The sequence below is a fragment of the Microplitis demolitor genome, chromosome 8 (genome assembly GCF_026212275.2).
Source record: "Microplitis demolitor isolate Queensland-Clemson2020A chromosome 8, iyMicDemo2.1a, whole genome shotgun sequence".
In the NCBI taxonomy this organism is placed as follows: domain Eukaryota; kingdom Metazoa; phylum Arthropoda; class Insecta; order Hymenoptera; family Braconidae; genus Microplitis; species Microplitis demolitor.
Window position 1 is genome coordinate 14,269,732 of NC_068552.1, and position 18,300 is coordinate 14,288,031.

Genomic DNA, 18,300 nt, shown 5'->3' on the forward strand with positions numbered 1-18,300 from the left:
GGGATTTCGTCGTTACATCCCATGCATATAACCAACCAACTCAGCTCTCAACGTAAGTCTTAGGAGCATCATATTAAACATCAACATCGATGCATTTACGCGGGACTGCGAAATCTTCTCCAGAAAGGTCTTTCCCTTATCGGCTGTTGATATAATAATTCTTAAAAAAGAACCGTTGTATAGTTGCGTAGTTATAAAACATGAAAACACATTTACAATCGATCCGACAACTGTGTCGCATAATCGTTCTCGCTCGCTGCTTTTTTATTTACCGATCGATACATTTCTTGGATTACATAAAGTTTTATATTTCAACCATTAATTTTTCTATTTTAATCAAATGTCACATGTTATTTCAGTATTAAAAAAAAATATCAAACATTTTTGTCTACTCCTATTAGAAGTTAATTGAAGAAAAGCCTTATTACTCAAACAAGGTCGCGATTTAATTATCATCAATCCAATTCCATATTGAATAGTTGATGAATTTTAAATATATATGAAATATGAATTTTTATAACTAAATATTATAAGTTTTGATTAAAGACAAAATAGCTCCTGTGTGCGTACTATAAAAAAATCCATGATTTAATGACGGTATGACATACGTCGCGTGGCTCGATCGGCAAACAGCATCGATATCCTGCATCGCTGCATAACCAACTACGCCTCTAGGCTGGCTATTCACTATAGAATCAAGTTACAAAACGTGAATTGCAAAAGGCCTGATCTTATAGTATAGTGGATAAAACGCTAAAGCAACGTTGCTGGCAGTGTAGTTCTGTGCTGCTGAGTCACGGCTACGTTGCCAAGTCGCAGCCAGAGCTACCGATATATAGGTACTGTACTCATAAAAAGCAACGTTGCCAAGAGTTGAACTAACGCGCAGAACCAGAGTACTGTATATATATACATATATATATATATTTATATACATATACATATAATACTACCACTACTACTTCCACTACTATTGCTGGTTGTGCTCATTTTCTACCTCTCTCTCTCATTCTCTGTCTTTCTCACTCAGTACTTCACTCTGCACCCCAACCCTGTACTTGTCCGTCTATCCCTACTTCAGTTGCCGGCATGGCTGTCTACTCGAGCCCGGATAGAGCAAGATGGTAAACTCGTTATCAACGTCAGCATGAGAGAGATACAAAATGGGAGGAAGCAAGATGGCGAGTGAGTAATTGCACGAATAAGTGAGGAAGAGAGAGATAGAAATAGAGTAAGACCACGTTCAAATTTCATTGCATCAAGTTCTCTTGTCCGCCCTCGTCCTCGTCCTCGGCGACGGCGCCGGGCGCGGAATTCACGGAAAATGTCGGTAATGGAGTTTCGAGAGATAAACAGTAGTTGAAAGAACAGAGCTGAGGAAAACCAACGTGGAGCGACAGTAGTCTGGCATATCCAAGTAAAAAGGGTTACCAACAGGGTTATAAGCGAGTGGTCAGCTTCAAAATATATTTTGAAATTGTCCTCTCTATCTCGTTTACTTTATCGCTACATTAATAATACGAAAGGATGGTATTGAGGATAGTATACAGGATAGAGGATAGAGCACAGGGACACAACGGACAATGAGTTTGTACATTATTAACAGAGTAGAGTAGAGAGAAGAGAAGACGCACAAGATATTGCGTACTACTTGTTTTTAATATTGTCTGTAGACTTTTTTTATATCCTGCCGTTTATTACTTCCTGCTTCGTCTTGTTATTACTCTTTTTTACAGTGTAATCATTTTTTTTTTTCTTTAACCATCCACCACTTCTATACTATTTCTGTCTATTATTTCTGTTTCTTTAATTATTAAATTTTTAGAAAAAAAATTAACACGAGATACTCAAATTTTTTTCAATAATCAATTCTGAAAAATTTATTAACTAATGAGAAGGTAAATTAATAACTTAAAAAAATAATAATTCTAAAGCTCTTTTAGCTTCGACTTGAACAAAAAGTTTTACCCATAAAATTTGACTTTATTTTAATTTTAAAAATCGGTCTATTAGTTGACCCTACGGACCAGCGCCAAAACTTCCCGCTGTTTTCCAACTCTTCGAGCTCGAAAATACTTTTGTATACCGTTGTTTTCGAAAAAAAAAAAAAAAACGTTTTTCACCATTATTCTCTAACGATATCTCTCAAACGAGTTGACCGATTGAGACGGTTGGGGTGACAATCGACCCGTTTTATTGAGTTCTCGAGCTGATCAGATTGTAAAATTGATTTATCTAGTCGTTTTTGAGAAATTTCAAAAAAACTAAAAAAAAATTTCTTTTCAATTCTTTCGTTAACGGTTTCTCTTGAACGAATGAATCGATTTTGATGGTTGAGGTAGCATTCGACGTGGCTTATAAAGTTTTAAAGCTGATTAGATTTTGGCATCGATCCATCGAACACATTAAAAGTTATCCAAAAAAAGCATTCTGGAAAAAATTTTATTTTTGGAATATCTCCGAACGCACCCTACCGATCAAGCTCAATTTTTCACATCCTTAGATATTAATAAGCTGCATCGAATGACACCTTGACGATCAAAATCGGTTCATCTGTTCAAGAGTTACAGATATTTACATACATACATACACTCGGACATAATTTCGAAATTAGTCAGAATAGCTTCCTAGAACCTCAAAACGTCAAGATCTCTTGAAAATTTGATTTTCGAAAATCGGACCGAAACCAATAACTTCCCGAATTTTTGAAAATTTTCCATTTTCTTAGCGGGAAGTTAAAAAATAATCAATAATGATTATTATTATTATAGAGATCTCGTACATCAATAGTTGTTGGAAAAATTTCAAATTTTCAGTCAATTAAATTATTTATACCGCGGTAAATAGCATATGCAAATCAACGAACAAGTCAATGGATTTTTAAACCAACCAATAAATATTATCAGTAATTAAAATATTAAATGAAAACAAATAAATTACAAATATTAAGCTTAATAATGAATAAACATTTGAAACTTTTTAAATTATACCAGGCAAGCAACACAGGTATGGGTATCTTTTCTATCCAAATATAAATAAAAGTCACTGAAATACTAGAACACGATGAGAATACAAAACGTATATATACGTGAAATAAAAGAGAAGGCCGATTACGCGGGTGGAACGAGGCGATGTGAATGCTAGTGACCCAATAATACGATATATTGGGTCATAGAAAGGGAAAATACCTTCGAGCGTTCCCGCCAAAACATAACATTTTCTTTATACCGCAAATAACAACCAATAACCCGAAATCTATATATATCCGCTGGATATTTCATTCATATTAATTTAATCGATAAAAACAACCGCATTTTTATTCATCTCTTTTTAAAATATGAAAAGTCACCGTTAATTTTCAAAAGTCTATTGTAAATAAAGTCAGTAACGAATAAAAATACGAATTTCAGTTTACAAGGTGATACTTAATGTAAGCAAGTTCAGGAATCAAAGATCTAAAGTTGTATTAAAAATCACTGGGTGTTTACAGTTTCCACGTGGCACTATTCCCTTCCATTCTAACTTTTCGCCCGACAAGTTTTCTGTAAGTTCGTCAAACTTTGGGAAAGTTTCCTAATCGTAGGCCGGGGAACTCTCTGTATACTATTCCCTTAAACTCACCCTGTCTCATTCTCTACATCTTTCATCTTCTCTTCGGTTGTCTTGTCTTCTGAGCACAAGAGTACTGTTATAGAACTATTACATACATCTATATAGATACATACAAACTACTGATAAACTTATTGAAGCCACTTGGTAAATCTGTATACATATAAAAATGAGGAGAGAGAAAGGGTGCGAGTAGTAGAAGAAATTGCTCTGTTATTAGAGTCGATCGAGTTAACATGGATAATTATATACCCATATGAATTAATTACTGATTAATAAATAATTAAACGATATTTTATTGTTAATTTTAACGAGTTGATAATGAAATTAATTAATTAAGAGAAATAGAAAAAATGAATGGTTTATTATAATTTATTTTTACATCACTTCTATTCTATTGTAGCGAAATTAAAAAGCAAATATAACCGTAATGAGTAAAAGCATAGACGAGTTATAATGAGAGGGTTGTGCGTACATTATCCTCTCATCGTCTCTTGTCTATTTTAATTGTAAAATGAAAAAAATAAAATTCCTATACGGGTTTTATATATTCTATTCTATTACCAAGTGTTGGCATACATAGTACAGTATATTGTATCATGTATCAACAAATGTATATTGAAAAGTTCACTAAGCAAGCTTATGATATTTAACTTGCCATACTAATAAACCATTGACATCAGTAGTTAGTCTATAGACTACACTTTTCCAGATCACCTCAACTCTTGGGTCTATTCTCTTTAGTCGTTGCACTTCTATCTCTCTATTTCAAACGGTATATATGTATATGTATTTATATATTATCCGTACATATAAATATATATATACGTGACTTTAACGCAGTTGAGTTTTAGTTCCTACTCTCATCTGCAAAACAGTTCGAGTTTTACCGTTGGATCTGAGTCTCCCACTCGAATTTTCACCCCGGTACTTGCTATTTACTAGTATATATGTATTTGTGTTGCAGCTAGTAGTTATTCCAATCTATATACATTTTACATACACACACATATATATATATATATATATATGTATTTCAATGTTTGGTATCACTCTCGTACATTTTCTCTAATACTATTAGTCTATTTTATCTTCATGTATTTTATTACTATTTTCGAATTCTCACGAATTCCCTCTCTCTGGGCGAACTGTGTTTACAAATTTATAATTTCTGATCCAATTAATAGCAAAATTAATTGAATAATCAATAAGTAAAATATTAAAATTAATTGCTTCGGAACATGATGATACTATGATCGATGTATGTATAATTATAAATAATTATTGAAACTATAGGTATAACGTAGTTAAAAATTATTTTTAAATGGCGTAACTTGACACGGAGATTGCAAAGTGAAAGCAGCAGCAGGAGTATAAGTATTAGCAGTGAGTACGGTGAAAGGTAACTCGGATGATGACTGGATGTTCGTTTGTTGTTGAATTAATCATCTCGTAAAAGACGTCTCCTTATCTTATGTACGCCTTTAAAACCGGCGAAACCTCGTGGTTGTACTTGACTTCCGGTTAACAATTCAAACTTATTTTTGTTTCATTTTTTAGCAGTACTCTTCATTGGAGTTTTCCACAAGAGCGGAAGTCCTTGCTTGGGAGCGAGAGGGTTGTCCTCGTAACCAAGGAGTCAGGGTAGTGTAATCCAGCCTCATGTTCGACTTTCCTCTCCCCTCTGGCCCCTCTCATATACTCTCCTCTTGCACTCGCTGTATAATTCAAGCTCGCTCTCTATTGGTGGATGTTGTGCTGACGTCATTGGGAAACTGGTGGGATAACGGGGCAGGAGAGATTTTGTCTGGCTGGTGGGGGTGATAGTTTCAACAAAAATACACTGTCAGATAGAACCCGATGGCCGAGCTGCATGGACCCCATTCCTGCCACACAAATATCCCTTTTTTTACTCCAACCGTTCTTTTTTATACCTTTTTCTTCTCTTCAATGGTTTTATATACACCGTGTTATGATCTAGAAAACTCGCATTTTTTATTATTTTTATTTTGTTATTTTTTTTTTTTAACTTTTATTTGTAAATTCATTCGAGGAACAATAACGCTGTGATAGGCAGATAGAATCCATTTATTTTTGGAGAATATGAAGAAAATACAAAAAAATGTATTTTATGTATTTTGTGAACTATTTTTATTTGGGAATAAACGTTGGCTGACTATTTTAGAAAAATTTATTTTTACGTTTAAAATATACGATGGAAAGAGAGAGATAGAGTAGGCAGTAATCGTGGTTGCCTTGGACTAAAATAAGAAAACGAGTTTAACGAAGAGTAATGTAATGAAGAAGAAACAGAAGAGGCGAAAGAAGAAGGAAAGAGATGTAAGAAAAAGAATAAGTAGAAATGGCAGTCGAAGTAGTTCTTTACCGGCCGTGGTCAGACATGCGGTTACGACTTTACACCATACCTATGCTATATATAACACCAGTGTGGAATAATATATATGTATTTATAATGTCGATGTAAGTTCAGGCCTGGCGTGTGCGCATTTATACATTTGCGTGTCTCAAATGTATTAACATTTGAACAGTACAATTATTACATTGTTGCGAACCCACAAGAATAATTATGTCAACCGCTGGTCAGATTATATTTCCATCTAATTCAAATGTATTATATTGTCATCCAAAATTTAATCATCGACATATTATATATATATATATATATATATATATATATATATATATATATATATATATATATATATATGTAGATATATGTTCCCTGATTAAGAAAAATGATTTGCTCCATGTTAAGTGTATGTCTATATATTAATTGATTCGAATTGTTTTGAATTATTCCAAATTATTTTTCTTAATCAGGGTTTCGATAAATCTACCTTTTAAACAAATTAAAATCCAAAAATCAATCCATTTGAACTAAAAGCTGTTTATAAAATTGTATAGTAACTCAACTTTTATAATGTAATAATATGAAAAGTATTGAAAAATAAAAAAATATATAAAAGAATGTATAAAATAATTGTATTAAAATCTCATTGGAAGTTTGTACAATGGAATAATACAAAGAGAGTTTCTCAAATTCAATAATATAAAAGAAAATTACTACTCACTAATTAATGATGGATTGTAATTATTCTTGCATATAAAATTCGTTTCAAATTTAATGTCACTATAATAATATATATTTAAACGTAAATATGGTACATTTGAATTATTATTTGAATTCGCCTGTGAGTTATAAATGTGTATAAAAATTTGTATATAAATATAGAAGAGGTTAGATGTTGCGCGCGCGGGTTTTTGCGCGGGAATCGATTCGCTATTTCGAGCTACCCTGTTTTCTCATGCTGTCAAGTTATCGCTCTGTCGTGACTTTGAACGCTTTAAACTAAGGTATGAAGATTCCTATTGGCCGAGTGCTTGTCGACCTCGCATCTTATTGGATCGTTTATTTCTTATAACGTATTATTGTCCTTAATTCAAAAAGTATCGCGCGCGCTCATATATATATCGACAACTCCATTATAATAAACTCGTACAAAATTATTTTCTTTAATAGCTTTACATTCATTATCTCTTCTTACTTATAACAATTAAAATATTATTGTTACTTTTGTTATTGATGATGATTAATAATTAAATTTATAATAAGTAAATACAAAAAATTATTCTCAAGTATTTATGATAAATAATATTTTTACTAATGATTAAAAGTAATGGTAATTACTTTATGAAAAATATATCGCATGAAGATTTTAAGTATAATATATAATATAACGAGAAATGTTGATGATACCGTTTAGAAAATATATGTATACCTAACCTAAAGCAATGCAAGTAGATCTTTCTCTATGGATCGCGTGGTATAACGACGGCGATGGTAGCAAGTAGGACGATTCCAGGCGAAAGAAGTAGGAGTTTAACCGTTACTTTCAATGCGTAGTAGTGGTATGGGTTCTCCACAATGTGGCCCACCGACGAAGTTATACTCTCTTACCTATACTCTCCTGACACTTAGCACTTTTCTGTTTACTGGAGTTGGATCAGTAACCCGGATCCTGATTTTTTTACATTCAATATCATATATAATATACACACACAGTACATACTTATATATATATGCGTATAAAAGAAACATATGTGATCGAGAGATGTAATTTTGAGCAGCTATGCTACTAAATTTATAAGAATAAAAAAAATAAAATCAAAGCAAACATCGGTAAAGAATATCTTCAGATCTTCCATTAACATTTATTTCTGCAACGTCACACTGGTCATTACAATAAAATTTCCACTGGCTTGCAATGTTGGACCTATAAAGTTATCATTGAGAATAAACTTTTTTAAGTCATGAGAAAGAGAGACTACACTGAGAGAGAGTCTAAGAAACGTTGTAATGCAACGTATATAAATATATATTTATGTATCATATACATATATGAAGAGAAAGAAGGAGTAAAAAAGAAGAATAAAAAAAATGGCGAGAAAATAAAATAGATAAAAGTAAAGGCGAAATAGCAGCGTATATACTCGAGACAGGTAGGCACGGCTTCCTGCTGGGAGCCGATCCGTGACGCCCACACCGTCCACCTCGTCTTCATGTTGGTTATAGTGACAGCCGTGGTGTGTTATGTGGTGGTTATACGTAGCCATCGTGCAAAGATAGCACCGAGTCATCTTTACTTGGGGACCTCTTTTGCGCACGTTAATGTCAAAGAGTTAGCTCAAGAGTCATCATAAAAATTGGTTCACCGGAAATTATGTTGATCAGAATAATTAGAATGTTTGTATTGAAATATCGTATATAAGAATGACTGGTGATATTAAAATGATAATTGCAATAATGATAATGATGATGATGATGTTGATGATGATGATGATGATGATATTTAAAATGTTTGACGATTATAAAAGCTTATGATATTACAAAGTATGCCTCATTGCAAAAGCACCTCTTGCGACTATCACGGGTCGTGGGAAGACTACGACCCTATGATCGACCTTGAGCCCACGGATGTCAGAGTTATGTGATATTTGTATGCTTTGTATGCAGACATGCTATCGATACGGTAGAGCACTACAAATATCTTTTGAATAGTTTGTTTTTATGTAAAAATGAATTTCAAATTGATGACATTGAATAAAGATTATTATAAATATTTAACTGTGAGTATATTTATGTATTAATTTAAAAAGCAAATATTAATGGCCGACTATTTGATATGCAATTAAATAAATTTTATTTTTTTATAGTATTGTATTTTTTTTAATTCGCTGAATTTATTTTTACTAATTATTTGAAACATTTTTTTTAAGTATGAAGATAAATGTATGCACGGAAATTTAAAAACTTTATGTGGTAAAATAAAATGTACATATGGATGTTTTGTAAAAAAATTACAGAATGAACAATAGAAAAACTATTTTTGTATTTGTTGATCATTACTACGACAATTATTAAAGATTCATTGAAGTGAAGATCACAGTTGCAAGTACATAAAAAAAAGTAAACAGTAAATAAAATAAATCACGTGTAAAACTGTGTGAAAACCCATTGGGAATTTAAAAGCAAAATAAAATATATTATAAAAGAAAAGAGTGATGATGCTGCGAAAAATTGAGATGTTGAAAAGAGAATAATAAAAATGTAAAGAACAGAAAAAACGCTTGCCTGTGACTAATTATCCAACACATATGGTAGACAATCAGGGGAGCAATTAAAAATCGGAAACAAAAAGTGTGTTATGTATATATGTCTCAAGGCTGTAAACAAATTAAATAGTGCGAACAGTTTATGTGATTGTGGAAGCAATTAAGGGGTTAATGATAAAATTGACTATCACGTTTTCAATGATATTCAATGAACTCTCAGTAATTAATTAACTCTTCATAGTATCTTTTGTACAATTAACACATTTATTTATGTGTATTAGTCAAAAATATTTTTAAAATACTTAACGAAAAAATATAAATAAAATCTTTGGTCAAAATTAAAATGAGTCAATTAAACTATGTATCATAAATTTATCTTGCCTAAAAAAAATACAATTAATATATTTATGTTTCGTTCCAGATTTTGTTATGCATTTGATTTATATCAATTTAAATAACACTTAATATTTTAAAAAGCATTTGTTTTGTTAAAAAGCACCCAGTCTCTAAGTAGACAGAGGTGGGCGCCACGTTCTGAGTGAAAAGTACCAAGTACAAAGAAAGAAGAAAGAAGAAAATAAAAAAGTGAGAGAGAAATAGAGTACAGTTAAGAGCACAATAAAAAGAGAAATAGATAGGGAGAACGAAAGCAAGGGAAAGAGAGAGAAGTTGTAAAAGAGAAGGAACACACCCTCTACCGAGGGTAGTAGAGATCCAGCTCTCTTCATCCCTCTTCGCCTCACAGTGTATTCTCTATAGCACCAACCACCCTACGTTCGATCCATGTTCGCTCTCTACCCCGAGACCACTACGTTCGACCCAACACTGTACTCCGTCTCTCTCAGTCTCTTCTCCGTCGCTTCGACTCCATTTCTCTCTTGCCCTCAACGTTAAGGGAAGAATTTCTACTCGGCTTTTTCCTTCTCTCTCTGTCTCCCTTTCTCTGCCTTTCACCAGTGCTTTCTCTCTTTGCTCTTATACACTACGATGATATTACCCGGCGTGGAAATTTCACGATATTTCTCCGGAGATTCGTACTCTAAAAAAATTAATTATCACTTGCGGCGATTCTCATCTCAAATTCTCAGATGATTTTACCGCTATCTGATGATAAATTCATTTTTTACTTTTTATTTTTAATTTATCAAGTACCTAAGGTGTATATACTTATGTAATCATTAAAATTTCAAGTCTCTTCATTGTTATATGCCTACTTTTTTTTTTTATTTTAAAAAAGCTTTTTTAATAAAGTCTGCAATTTTAACAAAATTTATTCGCCGATTTTATTAAGATACTCTCAATTTTCTTTCCTTTATTTTTTTCTTTTATTTTTTGGTGGCGAAAAAAAATAGGGTCCACAAAGGTTTCGCCTTTTGCGCACTATACCACACACGGTATCATGAAAAAAAGCGCCCTCTTGACGACGAGCACAAATAAACTCTGCAAAAAATTTCCTTTGCCTCTTGGGGGCTCTGCATCCTTAAACTACCCCGACCGTATACGGATGCCGTACCCTTATAAGAGTTTTTTTATCCTCTCAGACTTCTTGTCGTCGTCGTCGTTGCCATTTATTTCAAGTTTCACGATCTATCTATTCACATTCAAAAGTCACTGTATACATGTTACTGTTTTACCGACAACAACCACAATGACAACGACCAAGTCACCCAGTAGAGCATGGTAAATATTTCCAAGAGTTTATCGCGTGAACCGGAAGCACTCTGTACATTTCTTTCGCATCAACCTAGAGAATGTTGGCGTTTTTTTTTAACAGACAAGACTTTCGTTCTTATTATTCAGCCATTAACTTACATACTACGATTTCCTTGAATTTTTTTGGGTATACATATATTCTCTTGTTAAAATAAACAGATACAAATACATCACGTAATAAATATGAATGAAGCAGACTAGCTAAGAATTTATAAGTAAATTTTAGATCTAAAAGAGTTATCTCTCCATCTTCTTCGCTCTCTCCTTCTCACTCTCACTTGTCATAATTTTTATTTTTTTTTTTATTTTATCTCTTGAATTTTTTCTTCTCAGACAGTCCAAAAAAAATTCTTGACACATCACAATGTTGAATTGTGACGCAATCTTTATAGTCACCTTACGTAAGGACGTGTAAGTATAGTATAGTGGCTGCTGCGCAATAGGTTTTGGTTCTCATGATTACTAACCAATAAGTTTAATCCGATGAGTTTCATCAAGTAGTCGTTGGTGATGCTGCTGCAGTGGCTGTCTATTGAGTATTTCTACACTGGAATAATTGAATAACTCATCTTGACCTTGCGCTAATATACAAGTAATTCGTTCTCTACTAATGATGATTCAAGTCTTTTTATAAAAATGAAATTTAAAGTTGCACTTGTAGTATATTTAAATTGAAAAGATACCAGGAGTGAAAGCATTGGATTTTTTATTAAACCAAAAGGTTAAGACCTGCTTCAAACAAGTCCCTTTACTGTAGGAGTTTCGAGGCCGGTTTTTTTTTTAGAACCACCAATAGCTTCCAACGTCGTCTGCAATAAAGGTGTGGAGTAATTTACATACGTACTAAAAGTGCTAAATTGTATTTTATATAGATTACTTGATATATTTACTGCAGATTATATTGCTTTTAGAGCAATCAAAAAATAATTTTCATATAATTAAATTTTATTATTATGATTATTATTATGAAAAATTATTAGCAATAAGGACAATGATATATTACTAATTATATCTATACAGGTTTATTTTTTAATTATTTTATTATTGAATCTTGAACACTTGTTCAATTGAATGATGGGTATTCAACAAGTATTAGATGTAAAATACCGCATAATTCCCTGTAATATATCAGTGTATGGGGTATTATAAAAATTATGAGTTAAATCATGCAACCGCGAAAGCCGCGGATAAATGTATTATAAAAAAAAAGGGGAAAGAATGAAAGGTATTATTTAAACGGGTAACACCGTGTTGTCAAGAGAGTAGAACAGATAAAATTTAATGAACATGGATAGAATAGATCCTCTTCAACATGACAGGGTCTTTTGTGTGCGTTCTCCAACGGGGAACCAAAGCGCCTGAACCTAACCTCCAAATAGTGTAGCACTTGCGCATACGATCGGTGTGTGATATGACGATGGTGCATCCACCTGTTCTATATACAACGTGTACATATACTCAACATCGCATCGAGTATGATGATAGACGATAGATAGAGAGGGAGAAAGGATGGAATAGTAGCATAGAGGAAGCATATATGCAATGTAGAGACACAATTTCATCAAACAGAGGACAACATTTCTAACCCCTGAATGTGGATGCCGAGCTTCGTTACTAGTCCCCTATTCACCCTGTTTAACGATATTCTCTGGTTAGCAATATGAATCAGGGAATATGGAAGCGAGTGAGGACGAAAGGAGAATGTACGAAGCAGTTTGAAGCTAAAGCAAGATCCTTTCGAATGTCCCTGGCAGCGCGACAGTATCGGGTGTCTCACTTTATAGTCGTTCTGTCTCTCTCGAGTGAGTCTTCTTTTTCTCTCACATTGAAAGAGGAGAAACGGGAAAAGAAGAAGATCGCTAGAGATGGTAAGAAGAGAGAGGGAGTGAGAGCGTCGTCATAATTCCTTGAATTGAACGACGGGTTATTCTCCACCAAGGTTATCGTGAGGGGACGAGGCGCGGTCGGGACATCAAGAAAGAGGACAAGAGACAGCCTGAGAGAGTGAGAGAAAAAGAGCAAGCGAGCAAGAGAGTAGCAAGTACAGTGATCGTTGCGGCAGGGTGGGATAGGGGGAAATATGGTGGGGCACGGGGAATCAATAGGAAAACAAGGACGGCACTAACGACTCTCTATGCTGCAAGCTATGTCGCATGTACTGGTGGGAGAAATAACGATAGTACTGTAGCGTCTCTGTAGGTAGCGTTCATGTCACAAGACAAAGATAAACCTATAGGTTACGACAGCAGTTTGAGCGGTGGGGACTGTTGCTTGCCAGGTAACGTCGACTAATGGATAGGTACTCGAGGGGAATGCGGAGTAAAGTGTGGGTAAATGGATAGGGGAACTGCGGGACAGCGAGGGGAATACCGAGAAAACGCGCGCGAGGGTCGAAGTGGGGTACATACATATAGTTGGTAGTGCCGGGATGAGGGGCCGGGCGGTAGACGAGCGGGACAAGGGGATTGGAGGGAGAGACAGGGAGAACCGACTTTATGCAGCTGCGGGACGATAACAACGATGGGCTACAGGACCGCCGCTATAGCTGGGGAAATGCCAAATGGGCTACAGGACCGTGCCGGCCTAGCTGTACGTTCGCTTGCCTCGTAGTGGCATGGCGGACGGGCGGCAAGCAGGCAGGAAAGGCGGGAAGAAGAGGGATTTCAAGCGGTCGTCTCTTCTTGTCTGCCTCTGCGTCTCTATAGCCGCTCCACCGGTCTCACCGTTCTCTCTTACCGGCGGCCCTCCACTACTGCTGTTAGTACCTAACCTCCTATCCACTCTCTGTTCTGTTGCTGCTGATGCTTCCATTGGATTTGCCTCCATATCACTATTGCCTTGGACGCAGGTACTCGTTCAACCGGGTACCGACCCTCAGCGTCCTCGACGATGCCCTTCGTCATCATGATGTCTTGTCCTCATGTAGCCGGCCAACAGAGGTTCAAACCAGTAAGAGACGGGACCAAGTACTTCTGTCTCATGTAGTTTAACTTCAATAATCGTCAATGTACTTGATTGACTTTGTTTTTTAATTTTATTTTATTATATTTTTTAATATTTACTCATCCGTATAGATTATAATTAATCATTTTTCATTGGATCTACGGGTTATTGTTCTTGTACATAATAATATGTACATAAATGTATGTATTTATAGCTTAATGATGATGAAGCTTTTTATGAGCTATTCAAACAAAGAATGAAAAGATATTATTTATCATACATCGTTTTATTATTTTTTCTATTAATGTTGTTAAACTTTATCGATTGAGAAAAAGTAAATCTTGTTATAATATTTTATTATACACGCATCTAATAGGTTTTCTTATGGTGGTGATATTGCTGCTTTATTTAAATTTACCGCCGATTGTCGTGGGTGGAATGTGACTGGCTTTCAACATTCAAGCAATATCTTCAGTTACAATGACGTCAGGTTGTCTCTCGATCCTGTTCTGTTTACTCCAGCGTAATAATGAGCAAATGAGATCACTACGCGACAAATACAGGGAGATGGAAAAGACAAGACGGAGAATTCTCTGTCAACAATATATTTGACTTGTTGACAATCCAAATAGTGAATATAACTGAGCAAGAACAACAAGAACAACAACAACAACAACGACTACAATGACAATAATCATATAGCCCACAGGTTCAATCTCATAAATGAGATATCACTTGATATAAAGGCATAAATGCGTCATACAGACCTGCCTTCATCTTCGATTATGGTTCAGGGGTATTATAATCATCTACTAGCCGAAAATTAGAACACAACCTTGCCTGTATTAATATAATCTACTGCTCTGATTTAGTGTTCTATATTTGATAAGATAAATATATACTATTATCCTATATACCGGTCAGAAAATATTTCCATTGATTTTCTGATCAATATTTTCGCAGTTATCTCTGAGTCTATGTTTATTTCAATACTGCACACTACAATCAGCGAGATAAAAATATCTCAGACATAACAACACACAAGATTAGGAAGTATCTAATATATTTTTTTAAAAATTAAATCAACTAAAAATTGTCAAATTCAGTTCATCAGCGAAAAATTCAATTGCAAACTTTATACTTCATAAATATTGTAGTATTATTTTTAATACGCAATGTCCGCATAGTATCTGTAGTTTTTTATCACCGTCTTTTTACGACGTAACTTCAGCAGAAATATTTATCTTTCCAAACATACATTCTGTATAAAGTTTAATTAATTTTTTTTGTCAACAATAAAATCAAATTTTGACTTGACAAAAAATAAGCAACAATTACATGGAAACATACAATTGTTATCTTGAGACTTATTTATAATTTATATAATACTTGTATACACACGTTTGCACATCGCACGGCTAAAAGAGTTGATGGCTGTAAGTTTTTTTTAAATGATAGAAACCACATTCAAACATAAATCACATATTTTTTAAATTATAGTGTTATTTAATAAAATTTATAAATTTAAAAAAAGTTTAATGAAAAATCTGCTATAGATTTTTCTTAATTTAGGATACGGGTACTTAAATATTTATTTCAAAATTCTACACACAGTTGGACTACTTGCGCTATCTACTTAACTTACTCCGAACTTTTTTCAGAACGTTTCTGTCGATAAATGATAAAAAAATTCTGTATTACAAAAAAAATAATCAATAAAATATTCATTAAGTTGAAAGATAAGAATATTTTTTTTATTTACATTATTAACTTATAAAAATACAAAAAAAAAATAATGATAAACAAATAAATTATCCAAGTTCAGTTAAAAAATTATGAAGGCTACTTCTTCTGGACGGTGTAATTGATGTATTGATTATTCCCTTCAATTTTGAAATATTTATTTTCTTCGGCTTACTCCCGGATGCGTTAGCATTATTAATATTATTGCTTCTTTTATACTTCTCTTTGGAATTTAATAATTTAGGTGTATCAATGTCATTTTTTTTAATCCCAACCCTCTGATCATCTTTTACATTCGGAGTATTTATCAATAAACCAGCAGTTTTATCTCTAATCCGTTTCTTTTTTTTCTTCGGTGTTTTATCAGTCATATTTTCTGATCTTACTATTTTTAATCGATCTGGTTTATTTAACGTAACTTTATTTTTCTTTTTACAATTCGAACAAATTATAAGCAATTTATTCAACCGATTCTTCATACATTTACGTACTAGTCTACTTTGATACATTGACAATTGTAAATTATTATTCGAATTTTTAATCAATTTTTTAACCGAATTCGGTATTGGTTTTCCACGGATCAATCTTACTTTGTAATCTACTGTATTCCATAACGAACCGCAATAAGAGCACATTGTATTTGTACCAAAAATTTGTTTTGGTAATTCTCCATCGCTTGTTAATTCTTTACAGCATTGTCTTTAAATTAAATAATTATTTTAATTATACATTTGATTTAACCAACACAAGTATCTAATTAAAATCAACTACACTGTAAAAAATTTGGAGTCTGTGGTGAAACACACGCACGGTGTTAAATTTTGAACCGAGTGAATTAGAACGTTCACATCACCAATGGTGTAAATGTATAAGTTTTTTCTTTAAACGCATGTAAAAAAAAAAATCGTTGAAAAAGTGTTAATTATTCTAAACTTCAAAACGTAACACAATGACAAACTTTCTTCTAACGATTTTTATACTTCTTAACATATCAAAAAAAAAAAAATTGATTTAATATTACAAATAATCGTTTTTGAATCATTTGAAAACTTTTTTTGATCCTCCATTAATAGTGCTGGATTTCATAATTTTTTTCAGTGTAAAATAGTTTCAAAAAAAACTGATTTTGAACTATTCCTGAATGTTTTTTGTTTTAGCATATCTTAATAATATCAGAATTTTTCTCTTAAATTTTCAAAAGTTTTAAAAAAGTTTATCATTGTTTCACGTTTCGAAGTTTAGAAAAGTCAACACTCTTCAAACCTTTTTTCAACAATTTTTTTCACACGGGAAACTCGTTTACTTTAACACTAGGTATTTGAATTTTACTTTAAAATAATCTACATCAATAATAATATTGAAATACTAGTGTTGTAACCTATGAATTATTTGATAATTTTTAAATACAAATAATATTATCGGACAATATTTCAGGTAATAACACTGAATGGTGTGAAAGAAATCACACCCCAAGCGGCACAAAAAAAATTGTTGCGTTTATGTTGAATTTAAGTTAACAATCGTTTAACTTAAATCCAAAATTTAATAATACCAAATTGTCTTTTCAAATTTAACAGAAAGTCAACATTTTTTTCTGTGTCGCTTGGGACCGTATTAAAAGTACACGTCTGCCCACTTTCAAAACACAGTAACTGACAAAAATAAAATTTTTGAAATATGAATTAAATGCTTGCTCACAAGACTCCACTGGAACTAAAAGAACTAAAAAATAAATTTTGAAAAATTTGTCCCTTACTGTGTTTTGAAATTAGGCAGCTTTTCACCGCTTGATATTTTACACCAAGAAAATTTCACACCGTTAATTCACACCGAGCAGACCGTGTAAAGTCATAGGGAACCATTTTCACACTAAAAATTTTTTACAGTGTATAAATAACTACAAATAACAATAAAAGTTGTAATAATATTAATCATAATAAACCAATTAAAGTAATACTTACACATAATAATTGCGAAGTTCATTAGCTTGTGGGTTTTTGTGTTTAGACAAAAATTTTGTAATATTCCACAAATGCGTAACATTTTCCATAATTAATTATTTTATCAAAACTATCACAGATTTAATTATAAAAATTTTAGTACACTAATTACAGCCAAACGTTTATAAAATTAATTTATAAACTAAAAAAAATACCAAACCACATGGCACGTGTTTTTAATTACCGACCGAAATATCAATCAATCAAAAAATTTATAGTTTGACATTTCTACTCAAAGATGTCACCAATTACCAGTACTAGCAAATGATAACACAGTTGTTAAAAACGTTATCAACGTTACCGATATGTAAAAGACATAAATTATAGTAAAAAATTTTTTCAATAAGTGTAATTTTTTACAACCATACATAATGCGCGTTTAAAATTCATTTTTCGGGTATTTTGCGGTGGCTCATTATCAATTTTTATTATTATTACTATTATTAAATAATAATAACAATAATATTTTACCAAATAGTTACAATAATAATAATAATAATAAATAACACGTGGTAACAAATTGTTGATAAAAAAAAAACAAATTCCGTATCGATCTTACAGAGTTCGTGACGTCATTTATGGCAGATCACGCCACACCCCCACTTCAAAAATACTCATCAGTGATTGGTCTAAATGTACCATGTATCCAAGATTTGTA

General features: G+C 32.7%; 2 protein-coding genes across 3 annotated transcripts in view; both read right to left on the reverse strand.

Annotated features, from left to right (window-relative positions):
* LOC103573231 (uncharacterized) overlaps positions 1–18,300 on the reverse strand; it is a 118,353-nt gene that overhangs the window by 88,119 nt on the left and 11,934 nt on the right. The window lies entirely within an intron of this gene.
* Positions 15,627–17,933, reverse strand: LOC103573232 (uncharacterized). The gene is made up of 2 exons (XM_008552225.3): positions 17,604–17,933; positions 15,627–16,341 (listed from the first exon to the last, which is right to left on the reverse strand). Exons 1-2 carry the CDS (start codon positions 17,690–17,692, stop codon positions 15,711–15,713), a joined length of 720 nt encoding a protein of 239 aa, XP_008550447.1. The 5' UTR covers positions 17,693–17,933; the 3' UTR covers positions 15,627–15,710.

Bases quoted from the DNA above. Each gene is read 5' to 3' on its own strand.
- LOC103573232 (XM_008552225.3), bottom strand. From the start codon at position 17,692: ATGGAAAATGTTACGCATTTGTGGAATATTACAAAATTTTTGTCTAAA. The intron at 16,342-17,603 runs GTAAGTATTACT...TTTAATTTAAAG, and splicing joins GAACTTCGCAATTATTATGT to ACAATGCTGTAAAGAATTAA.